The sequence below is a fragment of the Psittacula echo genome, assembly GCF_963264785.1.
Source record: "Psittacula echo genome assembly, chromosome: 6".
In the NCBI taxonomy this organism is placed as follows: domain Eukaryota; kingdom Metazoa; phylum Chordata; class Aves; order Psittaciformes; family Psittacidae; genus Psittacula; species Psittacula echo.
Window position 1 is genome coordinate 65,923,073 of NC_137743.1, and position 21,109 is coordinate 65,944,181.

Genomic DNA, 21,109 nt, shown 5'->3' on the forward strand with positions numbered 1-21,109 from the left:
GCGTGAGGCCATCCAGCCAGTTCTTTATCCACCGAGTGGTCCACCCATCAAATTGATGTCTCTCCAATTCAGAGACAAGGATGTCATGTGGGACAGTGTCAAACGCTTTGCACAAATCCAGGTAGATGACGTCAACTGCTCTACCCCTGTCCATCAGTTCCGTAGCCCCATCATAGAAGGCCACCAAATTGGTCAGGCAGGATTTCCCCTTAGTGAAGCCATGCTGGCTGTCACCAAGCACCTCCTTGTTTTTCATGTGCCTTAGCAGGCCTTCCAGGAGAATCTGCTCCAAGATTTTGCCAGGCAGAGAGTTGAGACTGACTGGTCTGTAATTCCCCAGGTCATCCATTTTCCCCTTCTTGAAAACGGGGGTTATATTTCCCTTTTTCCAGTCATCAGGAACTTCACCTGACTGCCATGATTTTTCAGATATGATGGCCAGTGGCTTAGCAACTTCATTCGCCAGCTCCTTCAGGACCTGCGGATGGATTTCATCAGGTCCCATGGACTTGTGTACATTCTGGTTCTTAAGATGGTCTCGAACCAGATCCTCTCCTACAGTGGGCCCAAGGTCTTGATTCTCACAGTGCCTGCGTCTGCCTTCCAAGACTTGGGTGGTGCAGTCAGAGTCTTTGCCAGTGAAGACTGAGACAAAGAAGTCATTAAGAACCTCAGCCTTCTCCAAATCCAGGGTAGCCAGTTCTCCTGACAGCTTCCGGAGAGGGCCCACGCTGTCCCTAGTCTGTCTTTTATTTGCAATGTACCTATAGAATCCCTTCCTGTTATCCTTAACATCCCTAGCCAAGTTTAATTCTAACTGGGCCTTAGCTTTCCTAACCTGGTCCCTAGCTTCCCGGACAGCATCCCTGTATTCTTCCCAGGCCGCCTGTCCCTGCTGCCACCTTCTATAAGCCTCTTTTTTCCTTCAGAGTTTCCTCAGCAGCTCCTTATCCATCCAAGGAGGTCTCCTGGCCCTCCTGCTGCACTTCCTTCTAGTTGGGATGCAACACTCCTGAGCTTGGAGCAGGTGATCCTTGAATAACAGCCAACAGTCTTGGGCCCCCCTGCCCTCTAGGGCTATATCCCATGGAACCTTACTAAGCAGGCTCCTGAAGAGGCCAAAGTCTGCTCTCTTAAAGTCCAGGGCAGTGAGCTTGCTGCACGCTCTTCTCACTGTCCCGAGGATCTCGAATTCGACCATCTTGTGGTCACTGCAACCAAGGCTGCCCTGGAGCGTCACATTTCCAACCAGCCCTTCCCTGTTGGTGAGCATGAGGTCAAGCATGGCACCTCTCCTTGTCAGCTCCTCTATTACTTGCAGAAGGAAGTTGTCTTCCACACAATTGAGGAACCTCCTGGATTGCTTGTGCCAAAAAAATATAAAAAAATTATAAACTAATAATTTCTTCCAGATATTAATGTATGCATATGCATCTTTTGTGCCTGTAAATTATAAACAGTGATGAGGAGTCTGGTTGGATATTTGATTTATGAGACAAAATAAATTCCAGTAACCCACTTTCATCAGAAAATGTAGTATTCACAAAATGTAATAATTGAAGAAAAAAAAATACTGAAGATAAATCGTAATGCAACGAAGCTGTAAGTGTTGGAGCTGCTTGGTTTCTTTTTTTCTTAAAGAAAGTACTTGTGACCAAATGGATTATAATAGATCTGGAAAGAAATAACTGCTGCTGCTCTGTTTAGGTTTGGCTGCAGCAGTGAATGACGTTAGTAATTGTTTTCTATTTCTGAATGCACAGGAGACTTAGACCACCGTTGCAGTTCTTATGAAATCTATTTCTTTCCACTTACTCATTAGTAAATATTAGCTCATGAATGCTGAACTGATAAATATCTCTTCTTTTCAGTCATCTGATTTGCTACTTGCAAAATGGCAGTTTACATTGTTGAGAGGTAGCAGTTCCAACAATGTTATCATCCAAATGCAAGCAGCCAGTGAATTTTTAGAGGCTGTCTCAGACAGGCCTGTGTGTATGGGAGTCTGCTCTGATCCCCTGCTAATAAATGCTTCATCTTTGCCTGTAATTGTGGCAGAATGGAAATGGTACTTAGGAGCCTGGCTGTGAGATTGCAGCAAATGGCTGCAGCCTATGTTTAATGTAGTGACACTAATGAATTCTGAGAATTAATTTTCAGCTAAGAAAGCATGATGGGAGATACTAGAATTTAAAATTAGGTAATGGATTGACTTTCATTAAAGCAAACATGTACAATGTTTGTTTCCTTTTCAATCTCTACTTAGCCTTCATGTTATTTTAGATCAAAAAATAGCAGACCAAATATTGTCATATTTTCATCATGCCTTAGATGAAACCCATCTTGTAGTAGATTTGCTCAATGCAAGACACTCTCACTACTTTTTTCTTTCTTAAATAATTTCTATGGGCCAAACAAATTGGCTTAATCTGCAGGTACAGCAGCATTGTTGTTGTTTGTTGTTGTTTGACAGTGCCTAGGCTAAGTGTCCAAATTGGTCTTAGACAAATGCTCAGAAGGGCAGCTGAAGATATTTTAGTTTTCTCCTTTCCTCAGAAGCAAATCCTTCAGTGATAGGACTTCTTAATATTGCTCATGCACAATCCACACACCGATTTATATTGGCTGCACTGACTAAGAATATTTACTGATAAGTTATAAAAGCTGTTTTGTTAGTGTACTCTTCTGCTTTCAGATGTTAATACTGCTGGATTTTTTGTGTATTACTTCTTGATTTCTTTTTTTCTGGCCTCTACATGGAATATATTTCCTGACTGAATGTACTGGCAATTTTGGAATCAGGCACCCATATGATTAACTTTTTCACACATTGTATCTGTATTTCAGCATGCAGGTCAGTAGAAGTTCTCACCTTCATGCAGGTTTCAGCATTGTAAGAGCTGATACTCTGGTTTTTTTTTTGTTCTTTCTGAAAAGCAATACAGTGTCAGTACTGCTTCCAGTGTAGATGATATGTTACTGAATGCTTGCAGTGACACTAGCAGTCTGTTGCATTCTTTTTCACTAGCACATAGGTAGTGGCTCGAGAATTGTTATTTTACAGGTAACGTTGACTAAGAACAGCAGCAGCATGCATTCGGTGTGTCACTAAAAGCAACACAGTTGAAATGACAGTGTGTAGAAGCAGAGGATATAAATATACCTCAGAATATTAATAGGTCTCATCTACACAGAGAGGACAAAGGAATATGGATCAAGAGGAGAAACATCATGTCTTTAGAGTGTCACATGACAGCTCTCCCTCCTGCAATCCTTTGCAGCAGGCCTGGTGATAAACCAGTTTGGCACTGAATATCTGAGTACACACTGAGCCCACAGTACCTACTATGACTAAGCTGCAAGCCAGTTACTGGCACTTGAAACATAGTAAGGAGTAGTTTCTAGAAGTGACTGTGTCAACACTCCTGCTGTTTCAGGGCAAAAGGAGTGTATATGCCACAGACATTCAATTCTCTATGGCCTGCCTGGTCTTTCTTCTGCTGCTGTGTTCCTAATGTCCTAGGAACTTGCCATTTAACTTGACAGATTAAACTAGCTTCAGCAGTTTAATTAATCAGTTCCTGTTGGTCTTTTGCCTGAACTGATGAAGAAGTACTCACACAAGAAGTTAACTACGTGAATTTAAGCAGCTGTCCCTCACCCTTGCATTGTGTTGCTTACTAGCTCTCTGCCTTGTTGTGGCATCTAACCACCTGACAGGGATCTGTTCTTCTGATACAGGCACAAACTTGGCACAATAGCAGGTGTGCTCTCTCTGAATTTGAAACAGAGACTTTGATCAGAGACAGAATTGTGTGGATGTGTTTTGTATCATTAGCTTGGTCCTATGAATTCATGAAGTTTTACTTGTGTTTCAAGTGAAATCCAAGTGAAAACCACAGATGGCAAAAATATCCTACTACCAGAGAATGAGGGCTGCATATAGGTGAAACAATATATAAATTTGATGGTTGCAGAGCAGAAGAATAGCATGCATGAAAAGTGAATAGTCAGCAGGGGACTGGTAGGAGTATGCAATGGAAGAAAATATAATCCTGAAGTTGTCTTTAAAACCACTCCCCTGACAGAACTTACCTATGCTCATTGAAACACCTGCCAGAACTAAACAGCATTTCAGGCACATAGTAGGGAAGCTAAATAGAGAACCTAAAATGTTTTCCTTTTGTCTCTTCTTGTTGGGCTTCCTTAATGAATGCAGTATCCTGGATATTCGGACGTTTCACCAAGGGCCATCTATATGGAAAATTTATCTTGCAACTTCTGGATCTTGTCCATAGCATGTCTTTGGAGGTGCATTCTTCCAGAGCCCAGAGTAGAATTCATATTAATAACTACATGCCAGCATGTAAAAACTTTTATGTTCTTTACTCTTCTGGTAAACACAAGATGTTCTGTCTGGAACTGTGTAATTTCTTGAAGAGAATGTGCTTAAACTTTAATGTTGCTGTTATCTGAAAAGCAACTGCTATGACATTAGGACCTGTTGCAATTAGGACAACGGGTAATGGTTTTAAACTAAAAGAGGGTAGATTCAGACTAGATATAAGAAAGAAATTTTTACGATGAGGGTGGGGAAACATTGGAAGAGGTTGTCCAGAGAGGTGGTAGATGCCCCATCCCTGTAACCATTCAAGGTGAGGTTGGATAAGGCTCTGAGCAACCTGATCTAGTTGAAGATGTCCCTGCGCATTGCATGGGGGATGGACTAAGATGACCTTTAGCGGTACCTTCCAACCCAAACTGTTCTGTGGTTCTGTGACTTAGTTTCACTTGAATTCAGTTATATTACTGGAGAACTTCTGATGTGATGAAATTTAACACAAAAATTTTATATATCAACAATATAGCATAAATATGATAAATTTGTAATTATTGTTAGAATGGTAAAAATCACAAGTGCATGAGCTTTTTAGGCTGAAATCTCCACTTCAGATACTTGCCATCAATCTGTGATTTTGTATACTGCATAGCTTTTGTTGGTTTATTTGTTTTGTTTGGTATTTTTTTCCCCTCTGCCTTCTGATTAATGTTATCTTTCTTTTCAAATGCTTTTTTCTTTTTGTCTCAGGAAACACATATATTTAACCAGGATTGGCATGGACCTTATTGTCTTTGTGGGTGTATTGACTTTTGAAAACCATGAATCACAAAAGGAAAAGGACTGTGTGTGTGTGTGAGAACCTGTTGTAGGCTAATGATGTATCTCTTCACTAAAAGTGGAGAACTGGTATTTATAGCCTCACACTCAGAGGCATGGAGATAAAAACAGGTTCTGTTACTTTAGTCTTTCTTTCAGGAGGCTACAGTTCTAGCAAAATTCACCGAAATATTTATAAAAGCGGTAGCATGTTTTGCAGGCTGTCTTGTCTGGACTAGGCATGCCAAGAAGAGGTTGGGAAAATGGTTTTCAGGAAGCTAAAGTGTTAGAGTTGTATTCAAAGATATTTCAGGATCATTTTAAGACCAGACCTTAGGCTTCAGTAAAGTATCTGAGGTGAGGCTGAACTTTTAATAATTTGCTAATGTGTTTGGTAGTATTTGAAATCAATGTGTCTGATTTATTTCTTTTTTTAGATGTAGTTTAAAATTTTGCAAATTGATATTGATAGAGTATAAATTCCTTTAAAAGGTATTAAGTTACCATTGCACTTTTAGCTAAAATTATAATCTTTATTTGTGATATTTGGCCTCGTTTAGGAAGTACTTTAGGAGTATCACTTAAGATCAGCAGATATGAGATGTAATTGTAAAGTACATAATACAAATGCATCTCATCAAATAAACTCATCATGGGCTATAATTTGCTAGGAGGGAAATACATACTGAATTGCAGCATTTCTTTTTCATATTCTCAAATAATGCTATTATTTGAGTAAGATAAACAGAATACTTTTAATGTAAAGACTTAGAGGGTACTTTAAAGCAGTCTAATCCTGTTAGATCATTCTTCTGTTTGGACTGTATTATTTCCTCTTTTTTTTAATTTTATTTTTGTGATGGCTTCCTCAATTTTAAATCCCAATTGTACAAATTAGCATGATACTTTATTTTATGCTAATTTAATAGGGTCTATCTCTTTATTCCTTACTCAATCACCTGTTTCTATCACAGACAGAACTTTGGTACCCTGACTAGCATTTAATTCTGACCCACTCATTTCTCTTCCAGTCTGAATTATGTAGGTTTGCAGAATGTTCTGATTCTTATGCTAGCACTTATCATTGCAATATAGAAGGTCTACCTGAAACGTTTGTTTTAAAAACAAGACAAAGCTCTGTATCAAATTGTTCTGACTAGTGTTGTATCACGGATTTCACTTGTAGTTTTTAATAGGGTGTATCATACACTTCATCAAACTCTCATCAGAGAATAGGTAGAAAATTGAAGTGAATTAAGTATTGTCTATTCATCTTAAGTTATGTTTAATGTATATTAACTGTACAGCAGTTACAAGATAGGATGTCATTTTTTCATAGTAAGCTAATTACAGTTAAAAAGAGATATAAAATAAGCTTAAATTCATAGCATTTATACTAGTATACTTGTAGGGTGAATTCACTTAACTCAAGTACTTTATATCAGATTTATTCCAATATAGAGGAGTTGTCTTGCTGCATACTGAGGAACTTAAATTTGTGGAAAAAGAAACTACTGTACTATAACAGCCACACAGTAAGCTGATTCAGATCATGCTGTAATGAGAGATCATCATTGCCTGAGACTTCTTTTTCTCTGACACAGGTGTCTTATCAAGGATTTTGAAAAGCGTCCTTCAGTCACCCATCTTTTGGAGCATCCATTTATTAAACAAGTACATGGTAAAGATATGTCTCTGCAAAAACAACTGGCTGAGCTCATTCAAGAACAACAGCAGCTAGGCTCTGTAGCCAAAACAAGGTATTGTACAACACACATGCTGCAGCCCTCCTTCCACACATGAATCCTGGCAGCATGAGTTAAAACTCTGAATGCATAGATATTCATTGTTTCAAATGATATTAATACATTGACTAGCACTGTGATTAGCAAAGTGCTGCATGCCGTGTGAATGCAAGAGGCATGTTTTCCTACTCATACTTTTTAAAGCTAGTTTGGTCAGCCATAATGCAACCTTTTCCTTAGCCGCCTTTGTCCCCTGGACTCTATCTGCATTCACTTCTGTCTCAGTCACAGAGATGTTAATAATTCCAGAATGTCTGGTTTGTGGAAATATATATTAGCATGATGAAAAATTATGTCGTATTTTGGTAGCAGACCTTTAAAAATACAACTGTGAACAATGAAGTGACTACTAGAAAAGTTTAAGAACACGACACACGAAAGTTAAGTGTTTGACTAGATGCTAGTAGTAAGAAGGCTGTTCAGTACTTCAAGTAATTGTTTTGCCTGTAGTTTAATAGTAACTGCTATTTTTCATTCAGCCTAATAATTAATTTTAAAATGTGCTTTAAAAGCAATGAATTCAGCAGCAGTGGGATTTTTGAGGCTGATTATAAATATATATTAGTTTTGTTGTTGCCCAGAGGGTGGCAGAATTTCACTGTTTCAAAAGAGAATTAAATGCAAATGAACACAGCTTCCCAAGCTCAGCAATCATTCTGTAATAGGAAATTTGTCTAGAATGAGATAAGCTCTGGCTCATTATTATAAACAAACACCTACTAATGTTGATGAAGAAAATTAAATGTCCTGCTATATATGAACAAGTATATACTTACATGCCATAAGACTCTGTAGCTTAAATGCTAAAAGCCCAAACAAAAATGTACAAGTTAAAATAAAGGAATAGCTGTAAGTACAGTTTCAAGGTGAAGTTGGCTTCTATGAGGTTGGAGGTTTTTCTGATTTGTTTTTGGGTTTGTTTTTTTTTTTTTGGTTGGTTTGTTGGTTATTTTCTGTTTGTTTTGGTTTGGGTTTTTTTTGGTTAGTTTTCTCATGGAAAAATAAACCAGAACTGCTTACTGTGGGAGAGCTATACCAGTGTTGCAGTAGAAGTATCTGCTTTATCTAGCCTCCTAAGCAAACTTCCCCGTGTAACACTTCACCCATCAGATTAGCTGCAGCTGTGGGTTGGCTGACCCAAAAGGTATCAGAATTTTCCTAGCTGTTGACCAAATAGAAGATATAGACAGAGTGAAATGATCTTTGTGCCAAGAGGAGCTCTGAAATGGATTCCACATGGTATTCTGACACACTCTTCTGGGATCTGTCTCCATAATGTGGAGTGAGAAAGGATTAGGACTAAGACAGCCTTTCTTTCCTCAAGCCTTTCCGTATATTAACTGGGAATGCCGTGACAGACAAGCTGCTGCAGATTCTGGTTACTCATGACTGGAATATAAGAAGGATTTTGCTTCCAGCACCCCTAGGATGAATCAGTGCTCACCTAGCAGAGTTTAACTCCTTGTTGATCGTGTCACCACCTAACCCATTTTAGATATTTATTTGAGGTGATTATTTAAAGCTTGTGTGCAGTAGCACCTGCAGATTGCGATGGTGAAGGGGGTTCTGTTGCAATGGGTTTAGTCCTAATCTTATCCTTCCTATCAGTATAAATTCCATTATTGTCCCTGATACTCCCACATTTACTCAGTCAAATAGTCCCAGGTACCCTGTCACAGGTTGTTACCTGACCCATCGTGCCTAGCACTCTCTTCCACTGTTCATTCTGTTTGTCCATAAGGCTTTGTTCTCCTGTTAGTGTCAGCTTGTGTCTTCTTCCTCTACCACTCCAATAGCTTCTCTTTCTATTCTCCACCTTCAGAAAGTCCTAGCTCAGGTTCTTCTATTTTTTCCAAACGTTTCTCTGTTCTTGGTATTCCTCCTCATCTGTAGTTCGCAGCCTACTTGTTCTTTCTCTTCACTGAATTCAACTTTCCCAGGTCTATTATAATTTCTTTTTTACTTTTAAAGCTTTATTCTCAACAGACTCTTTGTACCCATCTCATTATTTACTGGGCTGTTGGTTTGCTTTCAGCCATGCTTCTGAAGTAGGTGGCTTCTTCCTCTGCCAGTGAATGATTAGTGGGGAGACATGATTAGGCTGCTGTAGAAGTAGTTGTCTTTATTTTGAAGCAGGTGGTCCTTGCTATTGGCTTCAGTTTGAGGCCAATGGACCTAACTGCTATTAAAGAACGTCTTTCTGATTTGCATAGCGTTGTACTCTGGTATACTTTTTCTTTGAAGCACCAGCCCACTTTAATCAGGGCTGAGAGCATGCTGAGTGAGGACAAAAATTTAGTGAGGTTTTACTACTGAAATCTACAACATGTTGTTCACAATGGTGAAATGCTGATTTTCTAAAGATTTGAAACTTGATGAAATGAGACTGCAAAAGCATATCCCGGCAAAAAACCATGTCTGTGGGACAGACAGTTAATACTGGACTACAAACATAAGATTATTGCAAGTGGACTAACCACCATGAGCATCTAATTGTCATTTTCCCCAGAGGATAGACGTAGTCTCATAACAGTAAAGAGCTTGGCTCTGTAATAGGGAGATAGTACCCTCTAGGAAAATTGGTATCAATTAAAAGCCTGTAAAAACTCTGTAATGCATTTATAGCATAATTTTCAGTACAGAATCTGGCACGCAGAAGAACACATGACCAGATAATACAGTAAAAAAATTTCCTGGCGTTCATTTGCGGTGATCTGTAGAAGACATCTGAATGTATAGTCACCACTTCAAAGTAAATAGGCCAATTAAAGCCCATGTTGAGTAAGACCTTTCTATTGTGCCACTGGATATATGTGCATGCTTTTTCTGTTTATTGATGTGCCCATGACAGGTACAATGAAACGTACATTAATTCCCTGGTTCAGAGATAAAGAAAAGTAGATGCCCTTTTTAGGAGTACAGCAACACTACAGATCAATCATTTGAAAGATAAGTAAAAGAAAATGTTCTCAGGCACAGGCCAAAATTTTCAGAAACTGGAAAATCATTGAGATGCTGGTCTTAACAGCACTTCTACGATGAGGGACCCAGGGAGTCACTGATGATGACAACTGATCAGGAGGCATCTGGGTTTTTTCTCAGTTGAAAGTCTTCAAGCATCAGTGCTTTGGATTTGCATCTTTTGGTTTACTGATTTAGCAGCTGTAGTTTTTTTTATAGTATTCTCTTTCCAATTGAGCCATGCCAGTTCTGCCTATTTTGGGACATCACTTAAGATCATTTTGCCTGAGAGCAAGCCTGTGGACTGGAAAGTCACTAATACCGATTTAGAGGGTATGATGGAGAGATGTGGTGAGCTGATCTAGCAGTTGGAGGAGAACTGGCTTCTTTCATTTTCCCACAGCTCCCAGGAACAAGCTCATGATGCTGTTTTTATTGCAACTCCAGTGATTATCAAAACTTCCTGAGGTAGAACTTCTAAAGTAAGAGAAAAAACTAGGCCAGCGGAAACACAAAGATAATTTTATACCATTAGTGACTGCACATGGGTGCTTCGCTTGATACAACTAAAGTGTAAAGGATGAAATACTCCATGTGACCAGGAACAAGGAGGAGACAGGAAGAAAGAAGCAAGCTGTCCCCCCTTTTGGCAAGATCATCTGGGTCGACCTCTGGACACCCAGACTGAAATATTCAGTTTCTTTCACACTTCATTTATAAACTTATTTATATGCAGTATAGCTAGGCTTAACTTCAGCACAGTTTTTCATACCTCTGAACTGAATGAGCACTTCATTTTCCTTGGTGAGCTCAAAGGAGCCTACTACCACATGTATTTGTGCTGTCATCAGTTTGTTGCTGACAAACATATTGTTGCTTACTTATTAGTGAGCTTTATACTCTATTCTTAGGTTAGAAATTAATAATAAAAAGAAAAGTTTATGCTAATAAATGTTTAAAATGAAAAAATGGCATTAACAGTTGCTCCTGCTTTTTTTACTGAAAAAGATGCTCTTTGAAGCCTTTTCACCAGCTCTGTTTTTCCCTAAGTTATTTTCAACAGTGAGATGCAGATAGCTCCTATCTTTATGCAAATAGGTCTTTTCAATTTCAGAAAACCCAGCCAGGATACCCCTTTTTCCACACTTATGAGGAAGAAAATTCTGTATTCTTCTGTTGGCATCTTACAGGCTGAAGTCTGAGGTTTGCCATGATCTGGAGTGAAGTTGAAATTTCAGTATAAGCACCCCACTCCTGAATTGCCTGTTCCTTATACTCTTCTGGGGAAAAGCTTAGTGAGAAAGCCCAATTTCACAGCTACATAAGGATGAGCTCTGGGTATTTTCTGTATTTCTTTTCCATATCCCTTTCGTAAGCTATCAGTTAACTATGTATATTTTTTGTCTAGTTTCTAACAATACCAGGGCATAAATGAAAATCAATATATTAATATACTTTTAACAGCTTTGCCATAGAAGCAGTTATGTGAAGTTTAATTTTAAGAAACATATTTGATGTTAGATAGTCCACTAGTTCTATTTCTACAAAAGTTCTTTAATCCTTAAAAAGCAGAAGTTAGTACATCAGGATGTTGTTTCATGTACGTTCATTTCAGCAATGCTGAATTGTTCTTTTCCACCTATTCTAAAGTCAAGTACATCATTACTTTTTAACATACGGATACTGACTTGTAGTTCATCTTGGGAACTGGAGCACTCTTATTCCCACCAGTATATAGCTGTCCCTAGGCAGGAATCATTTCTTAAAATCAGAGAGGATGCTGTCACACGCTTTCACCCAGGTTTTGGTTGGTTGGTTAGTTGTTGGTTTTTTGTTGATTTTTTTTTTTTTCCATTTTAGCAATCCTGTGCTTGCACAAGGACTGTGAAATGCTTTCAGGTTATTCAAATAATGTCCTTGTACAAAGTGGCAGTTTCCCATTTAGCAGCTTTGAAGAGGCCAGCTTCAGACATGGCTCATTCTTCTCTTGGATGTTTTCCTGCAGACGAGGTAGCCTTATGTTCTGTATATAGGCTTCTTCATAGCAATCAACCAGAAAAGGATTTCTACCAACCTCCAGTTTCAATGTCTAAAAGAATGAAAAAGCTACAGTGTTTGCATGGATAAGGTTTTAAACAAGTTGACTCTAGACAGTAAAGAGTTCAGAGTTCATTGTTTTGGGTCATGCTGGGTCAGTGTGCTACTGCTGGTCACCATTTAGAAGTTTGTGCAATGTGGAACAGAGTTACAAAACATTGCATTTTGAAGGATAAAACACAAATCTGAACATCATGAAGAATCAAACTTGAAGAAGGTGGGGGGAGGGGGGCAAGCAGACAAAAGAAATCTAAGCTTGTAGTCATTTGAGAAGGACAGGTATGTTCAGGCTACCTTGTCAGATATTAGGATGAGGCTGTGGTAGCTTGGCAGCTTTCCCTTTATTAGCCAGCTGGATTACAGCAGCAGTCCATCCAAGGAAGTAATTCTTACAACCAGATATCTAGCTTCTCTGCCAGCTCACATTAAGTTTTGAAAGCAATTAACTGCAAGGAACTTGATTGCATGCAGCCAGTAATTTCCTTTGGACTCAGAGATAATAACCAAAACAGAACCAGAAATAGTTCTCTGATGCTATACACAATGTAATTTAATGCGATTCTTCTAGCCTTCATCTATATGAGTATTAGGCAAATGAGTTAAAAACATTTTTTTCTTTTTTTTTCTTTTTTTCTTTTTTCTTTTTTTTTATTTTTATTTCAAAGCTACTGTGGCCCCCCAAGGTGATCCTTGCTCTAATTATAGTGTATGTGTTTTTACAGGGGTTGCACAGATTTTCGTTATAGCTGCAGCATTTATATTGTAATTAGGCTGTGTCAGTATTTCTATTATAACCTTGCTTCAGCAAATTACCAGGCTGAATCTGGATGTGCAGGAGCAGAATTTAGTCTTTGCAATGTGTGGGAAATAGGCTGTGTTTTTCGGTGCAGCAGTAGCACACTTTCTACTTTTCTTTCTCATTGTGTGAAGTATTTTTCTTGTAAATCTCAGCTTGTGTGCAGTTCGTTTAAAAATTGGCAGTAACGTAACGGAAAATAAGTACAGAAACAGTTTTCCCTATGTGAATCCTGGGGAAAAATTAATCAGTAAACGTAAATGCTTAACTGCAGCAAGAGGCCAAAGTAATGGCATTCATTAAAGAATGTTATGAGTGGAGAGGGGAGAGATCAGAGAGGAAGGTTCTCAATGAACATAAGCATTCTTGGTCTGTGCTGCTTCCTGTCTTAGGCTGGACCTGCCCACACGATGACTTTTTGATCTAGAAGTCTATATGGTCAATCTAGCTTTTTCTTCCCCATCATCAGCTGGGTAGCAGAGTCTTATGAGCGTATAGCTATTTATAATGCACTTCTATTACTATGGCTGGTATCTAGTACACAAAGAGGTTTTCTTTCAAACTTATCTCTCCTCCAAGTAGAACAAGTGAATGCTTCCCACCCTCTTAATGAAGTTGTACATCTGAGGGAGAAAGGCTTCTTGCCTTTCGCTCTTCCTCCAAAATCCAAGCAAAATCTGTTGCTTCCAGCTATTCCTGCCTACCTGATAAAAAGGCAAAGGGAAGGTGCTTGAGAGGATAGAACCTTATTTAACAGACAGTGTTCGTCACTAGAGTTCTGGAATAAACCTGATGCTGCTCCTCAGATTTGATAAGGTTAGGTACCTTGAGTGGCCCTTTCTGCCACTTTTTTTGGCTGTGAAAAGATTAAATCCTCCAGGGGGATGATTCAGAACATTGCTGGAACCTTAAGGCAAGTTAACACCTTTGATTTTTGTTTCTTGCGCACCTTGTATGTTATCAGAAAGGAAAGGTAATTGAAAAATGGCTGATAATTGTACTTTTTATGCAAAGCATATACTAACAATTATTTCCCCAGTTGAACGTGTTTCCTTCCTTAGGCTTTTTAAGATTATTTTTTTTTTTTAATATTTTAAAAGCAGATTGCATTTCTTATGTAAAATTGTGGAAATAATTAAAGGTTACTCTCTCTATTCTTCCTTCCCACTCTGTCAATGTATCTGCAGGACATAGGGTCAGTAGAAAACTGATGAGGCCAGCAGGAGATTTGAAGCTAATGTGATGTTATGCTCCTAATATCCTCTTCCTAATCGTGTACTTAGGAAAATGAGTTAAGCACAAGAAAATGTATGCACAAAGGTATATATGTTTTACTTGTATTTGAGTAGTACCAGTTTCCTTAGTTATTTACAAAGTGTTAAAAAAACACACGCTTTTCCAATACTGATAAAAAAAGTTTGTTTATTGCTTAAGGAGAACAAACAGCAGGAGTTTAATACACAATCAGATAACAGATTAGTTTACAAAGCCATTCTGCAATTAGAGATGCTTAGGTTTGAATGTGCCCTCTTCCCCCTCCTCCCTTCACCTCTGGTAGATACATCTGTACTTGTAACTTGTTGCAATTTAATATTGTGGCTGTGATGGTTTGTTTCAGGAAGAAAAAGCTTCACAGATGAGTTACGTTAGTTATGTCTGGCCATCGCTTTGTTAAGTCACATCTCCATGAAGTAAAGCAACTGTTAAAATATATGCTTAATTTGTAGACTGAGGGGTGCTCCTATTTCTAAATGATTTACGTTATTTACAACAGCTTTTTTCTCTGCAGTGAAGTAAGAGGTTGAATTCTGGTTTGAAACATAAAAAAAAAATTAAAAAAAAAAACCCAGACACTATCTTAGGCCGCTTACATGCATTCCTACTCCTTTGAGGATCTAGCTTGTCAGCAAAGTGTAGTGTTCTTGAATATAGTGGCTGCTTTAAAAAAAAAAGGCAGCACCCTCCCACAACCCACCACTTATTAAAAAAATTAATTGAATGGAATTTTGAACAAATTCACATGATCATCATGCTGCCCACTGGAAATAATATCCACTTTAACAGGTTTTCTTTCATAGCTTCTTATTTGTGTTCTCCTTCTTTCACTTCTTATGTACAAGATCAAGCAAACTACCATCTCTGGACATACAGGATGTAAAGTGTAAGTGGGACTGTCAGCAAAACCTGCTATGTTCCTGCTATTTTATTTCCTAGCTCACAAAACAGTTTGCGTATTTTCATTTAGTTACAGTTTAAATAAACCATTACAGAATACTTTTCCAGAACTCAGTGAGTAGCCAAAAATAAATAAGGAAAAAGAATAAAAATAGACATAAAAAAATTTAGGATCTTTAAATGTGATTCACAATTATCAATGTAGCTGTACTCATAGCTAACAGTCTTCTTCCTCTGTGTTAAAAGACTTTTCATGCAATACTTGTGATGATGATATAATAGATCTTGGATATGAAAATGTTCTCTCTATTAAATGAAAGTTCACCAGCTTCTAATGTAGAAGCATTCATAAAGGGGAAAAAGCAAAAGCCTCTATGCTCATTTTTGAGACAGGATTCCATGAGTATATGAAGATAAGATTAAAGAAAAGAAGGCCTGCTATATCTTCAACGTTGTAGATAAAAAGTGTTTCCTGCCAAGTCACAGTACCATTCTGTTAGTGCTTGGTGTAATATTTAGCGTTGTTTTGGAATGTGTGATCATGTGATTCCTACATTCTACATGGCAACCAATGCAGAAACAATCTGTCAAGGACTGTCATTGAGGATCAATGCTAAATGTTACTCAGCAGGATGCAGACTGTATCTCAGTGGGTGTCCTCCTACTATGCTTTGATTATGTTTGTTGTAAAGAAAAGCCTAGTTGTGCTTACAGCATTCATATTTCACCCCCTCTGCGGAAGACATATTTACAGCTTCTTGATTTGTCCCTGTTTCAACAAGATGTGTTGTTTAAAAACATGTACGCAGCATTTTCAAAGATTCCTTCAGCATAATCTGATTATAAAGGGGTTATGCGACAGTTTGTCTCTGCTGCTTATTGTGTGACTTAAATCTCTGAGGACAAGCTGACTGAACATCCATACAATTTAGAGTCTGATGGAAGCTGTGGCTCAAAAATGTTTTGGGCCAGATCTAGGGTCATCTGAGGATGCACTTTGTCATACACCAAGGTAACAGAAGGATTTTATACTACTTATTGCTTCTTATAACCAGTAGATGACAATACTGTAGGCTAGGTACATGGGGGGAAGATTTAATTAAACAGAGTGGTAGTTCATTAACTTAGAGTGAGAAGGGAAGGGAAAAGAAATTTTTGATACTTTACTGTTTTAGTGGGGAGTAGTAAGTCTACAGATAAATCTTCATCTCTGAGCACTGATAAATAGGATTATATATTGTGAAAGAGAAAACAGGTATATACACCAGACAGCAAGCTGACCTATTGCTTTTATAAAAGGATATTGCAGGCAAAAATGTGTGTTTCAGAGAGCATGTCTGTGTTTTCTGCATGACAAAACCACCCACCCATGACTTCCCACTGCCTCTTAATGTTTGCTGTCTTTGATACAGTATTATAACACTGGTGCTCTACTAACACACTTCCAGGCATGAACGAATACACACTAGAAGACCTTACCGTATGGATGGAGCTGACAAGTACTCTCTAGATGATGATCTGGTAAATCTAGAAGTTCTAGATGAGGTACTGTACTGGCTGCGTGGCAGTTTCTGACAATTGTGTCTCACAATTCGCCTGGTTTTTAGGCTTCTTTTAACAGAATGAGAATTCCTTCTTGTCTCACCATGGCATTGTCATGTGACTGCTCTGCTATCATCACTTTGTTTGTATTCTATATAGTGACATAAAAGCAATAGCAGTGAAACGTATTATGTGGAAGAATTTAACTATGGGTGATGCTAGTTTAAATTATTTTGTAAGTAAGTTTCCTAAAATGTGAAGTTCAGTTCTGAAGATCTAGATTTGAGTGATTTTTCCTAAAATCGGCGAATTTATGGGTTATGATATTTATGGGAAATTATAGAGTAATATGATATCTACAGCTATGGGATAAAAAGTGATAAAACAATATCAGTTACATATTTCACTGTATCACCTACATGCGGAGTATCTGTAAATTTTTGTTTTGATGATCCCTAAATTGCATGCCAGCAAGAAAAAGACATGCTACTAAATTGTGCTAGTGTCCTGTTTAAAACAGTCTCTTATTACCACTTAAAATTTAATCCTTGAAAAATTATTATCCTTTTTTCATGGCCAAATAAAAAATTTAATGGAAATATACTATGCAGCAGTAATATGCATGGCCATTTTCTCTTCAGAAGGTTTTCTTCTCAGGCTGGTATAACAAAATATGTACTATTCTGGAAATAGGGGTTGCCATTTAACTTAGGTTTATGGCATTAGCAAAAATTTTGAAAATATTTGTCTGGTTTTGTGGTGTTGGCATTTGAAAAATAATTAGTAATGTTTATAATAAGTATTTCGTAATTAGTGTTCTCAGTATATTTACAAAAATCTTCCTAACTGGGAAAATACTGTTTAACTATCAAACTTTTTGTAATCTTCTCAGGATACAATTATCCATCAGCTGCAGAAACGCTATGCTGACTTACAAATTTATACTTATGTTGGAGACATTTTAATAGCCTTAAACCCCTTCCAGAATCTCAGCATTTATTCTCCCCAGGTAAGAGAGATTCCAAGCTGTGGACACTCTTCACTTTACATTTTGTATTAACACCACTGGCTAAAATACTTAAAATGCTTAAGTGATTTTGAAAGGTAGGAGCACAGATGAAAAGCCAGCCTTTTCTTCTTCTTTCAGAAAAGTGTGGCTACAATTTTTTTTATCCCTTCCCTCTCCCATTCCCTCCACCCCTCACCCCTGATTCGGTCTCGTTTGATTCCATTCCTTTCTGCTTGACGGCACATATTCCACAGGAGGGATGAAGATTACCCCAGCCTCCTCTGTGCCTCTCATCTAGGCTTTCTTCTGGGAAGCAGAAGATGGTTATATGAACTTCCTCAAGCTGAGGCTGTTGCTTCCTGAAGAATTGCTCTGACTATTGGGTTATTACATGTCCTGTGCCATCAACCGCTGCTTAAAATAAGCAAGTGAATCAAATGCTGTAAAGAGAGAGGCAGCTTAATTCCCTACAAATACAAAGAGAGGTGAAGTCATAAATCTTAGTCTCCAGGGATGCCTAAATCAAGGTTGCAGGTAGAAAGGGCAGGCTTCAGATTCAGTTGTCTTTGAAGTTTCTTTTGTATAGGTTGGGTATTTCCTTGGTTGAATGCTTGTGTTTAAAATTCTGTTCCTTATACAGTGCTCTTTGCTGTGTAATGGGGGAAATGTTGGAGTGCATTTTAGGTGTTGTAATTTGCATGCTGGAAGCTAGGCAGTGCCAAAAATTACCACTCTTCTTCCAGATGATTCAGTGGAAATTCTGTGGTAAAAAACAGGCAACTACCTTCTGTTGAACAGTCCTCTTTTCAGTTCTTTATTACATCACTAAGTCACATATTTTGACAAATATGTCTTCTTTTTTAAATTTAGTTCTCCAAGCTTTACCATGGTGTGAAGCGTTCATCAAATCCCCCCCACATATTTGCCTCTGCAGATGCTGCCTACCAAAGTATGGTTACATTCAGCAAAGATCAGGTAAGAATCTGTTCATCTGGGTTTAAACTTCATGTTGATCATACTGCCACTATGCTACACGGCTATGACTTAATTTCCTGTTATTTTGTACTTTAGGATTTTTTTTTCCTTAATCCTTTAATTCCTACATCAGGAAAACCAGAACAGAAATATAGACAGGTTTGAAAATTCTGAAGAGAACACGATGCCATAGAAGAGACTAAAAGATTGTCAAATAAGATGATAGGGTTGCCTGCCCAGTATAGTTTCCTGGCACCCATGAAGTCCTGGCAGTTGATACCACCTGCAAAGTGTTGCTGCCCACTCTAATTATAGCCTGACTTGCACTAGGTATTGAAATAATTTACACCTATGTAAAATAGGAGGGTCTCAATGCAATAGCATATTGAGTTAGAACCACTTTTCCATTGCATGAAGACACTATCAAGCAATGGATAATCAATTCATGTAAGTACAAGTCACAAAAATAGGAACTATGAGCTAATTTTTTTAGTAAAGTATAATAAGGATAGGCCTAATATAAATGTGATAAGGACACAAATTGAATTACATAGCAATGATTTTAATGAGAATGAAATACCATGCTGTAGAAGCTAGATTTCTTTTTATTACATTATTTTGTAACTTTATGCTCTATTTTGATGTGGTGTACATACATGAATGTTAAGACCTAATAATTATTTTCATTTATAAAATCCTCCTGATTTTACCTTGCATATCACATAATAATTCATAGAAAATGCTTTTATAAAATCACAAAAGCAGAATAAAATAGTAAAACCCCTGCAGTCAGAAAATACCAAGCAAAGAAGATAAATAAAAGGGACATTGAAGAAAAGAGGAGGTCTGCCGAGCATGAACAAGTAGACTGGCCTGAGAGGTGTCTAGTAGTTCTTTAATGACTTATATGCTCTTTGATGGAGACATTAGAGAAAACAAGTATTCTTGTAGAGTAACTTATGTGAGAACTTGTTATAGCAAAAGAATAGTTTTGACATCAGCCTGTCAGGCTGACTTTGTACATCTTTGATATAGTATGTTTCATACCTGTTTAAGCAGTAAATGCCATTTAGATCTAAATCAGTTTCCTGTTTTCTGTTTGCAAAGGGTAACAGGAACATGTTTATCTCCATTGCATGGCAAATGTTATGGTTCTTCAAGTAAAGGTGCATTACATAAACACTGTAGCCAGATCAAAAATAAATTGATTCTGTTTGTTTCATCCATTGAGCTTTCCCTTGTATTTTCCTGTGAAGCCTGAAAATTAACTCCAGGTCTAACATTTCTCCTGAAGCTAAAAGCAAGTTCTGGTGAATTCTACAAGAGTTTCACAACTTAAGAAGTCATAGGCATTAACTGTATAAACTGTTGTACGTGACTTCTCTAGTCACACAAAGACAATTAATTTAGGTATCGTAACCCTGTAAATCCATCATTGGGTTATCTGTTTCTGAGAACAATAAAAATACCTGTCAAGAAGAAAGTACATGAGCTGCAAATGTCATATTGCACACATTGTTTAGAGTCAATCCCTGCACCTGCTGTCAGACACCACGAGACACCACCAGAGAACTGCTGCATCTTTCAAACCCTTTCACAAAGCGTAGTTCTATATGAAGTGTTGTTGGATCAAGGACCTTGTATCTTCTCCCGGCCTAGAATCTTTTATGTTCATAGTGTGGTGCAAATAATTTTCAGGTGTTTGCATAAAAACACATAAATATATGCAACTGCTTAGTGTTAACATTTTAATTATATGTTAGTTGATACTGTACCCTAAGTAGGCTAATGTACTGGTGACCTGTAGAACACGTGAAAAACTGCGAAAATAATAAATGCTGTTAGAATTTCTTACTTCGTATGATCTGAAGTGTTCACACTTTGATGTTCAGGTGTCAGCTGGCCTTTAGGGTGTGCTGGCCTTCAGGGTGTACTGGCCTTCTCTTTCCATCTCATCCATGAAGTGTAACAGCAGAGAGGAGGATACCAAGTGTTTTAGGCCATTCTAGCTAATCCCTGAATCTGGAAGCCATTTGCAGAGCCTATAAAATACCATGTGTTAAGACTGCTGACTCAGGAAGAAGATGGATGGATATATTCTCCCAGAATCATCCAACGAGCAGATGCATATTCTTCTGGAACGTTTAGATGCTAGTTTGCTGTTCTAGCTTGAATATCAGTGTCACCTACAGAAAATCTCTCTACACAGCAGGAATTATTTAAGATTATTTCTAAAGCCAGAAGGAGACTTCTGGTCAGTGTATTACATACAGCTGTACCCTGTGTTTCATGTTAATTCATATTAAATTAATACAGTGAGCTCAGATGTATTGTTGAATTATGCCACATCAACTGAGCTTTGGCAATTTGCTGAGTTTTATGCATTTGAAACAAGCCACGTATGCTCATAGTGTGTGTTAGTCTATAGATGTGGTCACTCATTTATATGTCTTAGCTCTTAGAAATTCAGTCACTGCTTCACACAGATGCACATTGCTGTCAGGCATTGTGAAATGCATTTTAGTAATCTAGGGAATAAATTATTACACTGAGCCTTTGCTGATCTTTCCTTTCAGAAGGAAATTGAGGGA

The 21,109-nt window shown here is 37.9% G+C and overlaps 1 protein-coding gene across 1 annotated transcript in view; it reads left to right on the plus strand.

Moving 5' to 3' along the window:
• Positions 1–21,109, plus strand: part of MYO3B (myosin IIIB) — a gene marked incomplete at both ends in the record, with an annotated part of 209,923 nt that overhangs the window by 88,164 nt on the left and 100,650 nt on the right. Inside the window, 4 exon segments of the mRNA XM_080622032.1 lie at positions 6,763–6,918; positions 16,441–16,537; positions 17,427–17,543; positions 18,414–18,518. Of these exon segments, the coding sequence (XP_080478158.1) occupies positions 6,763–6,918; positions 16,441–16,537; positions 17,427–17,543; positions 18,414–18,518 (475 nt within the window).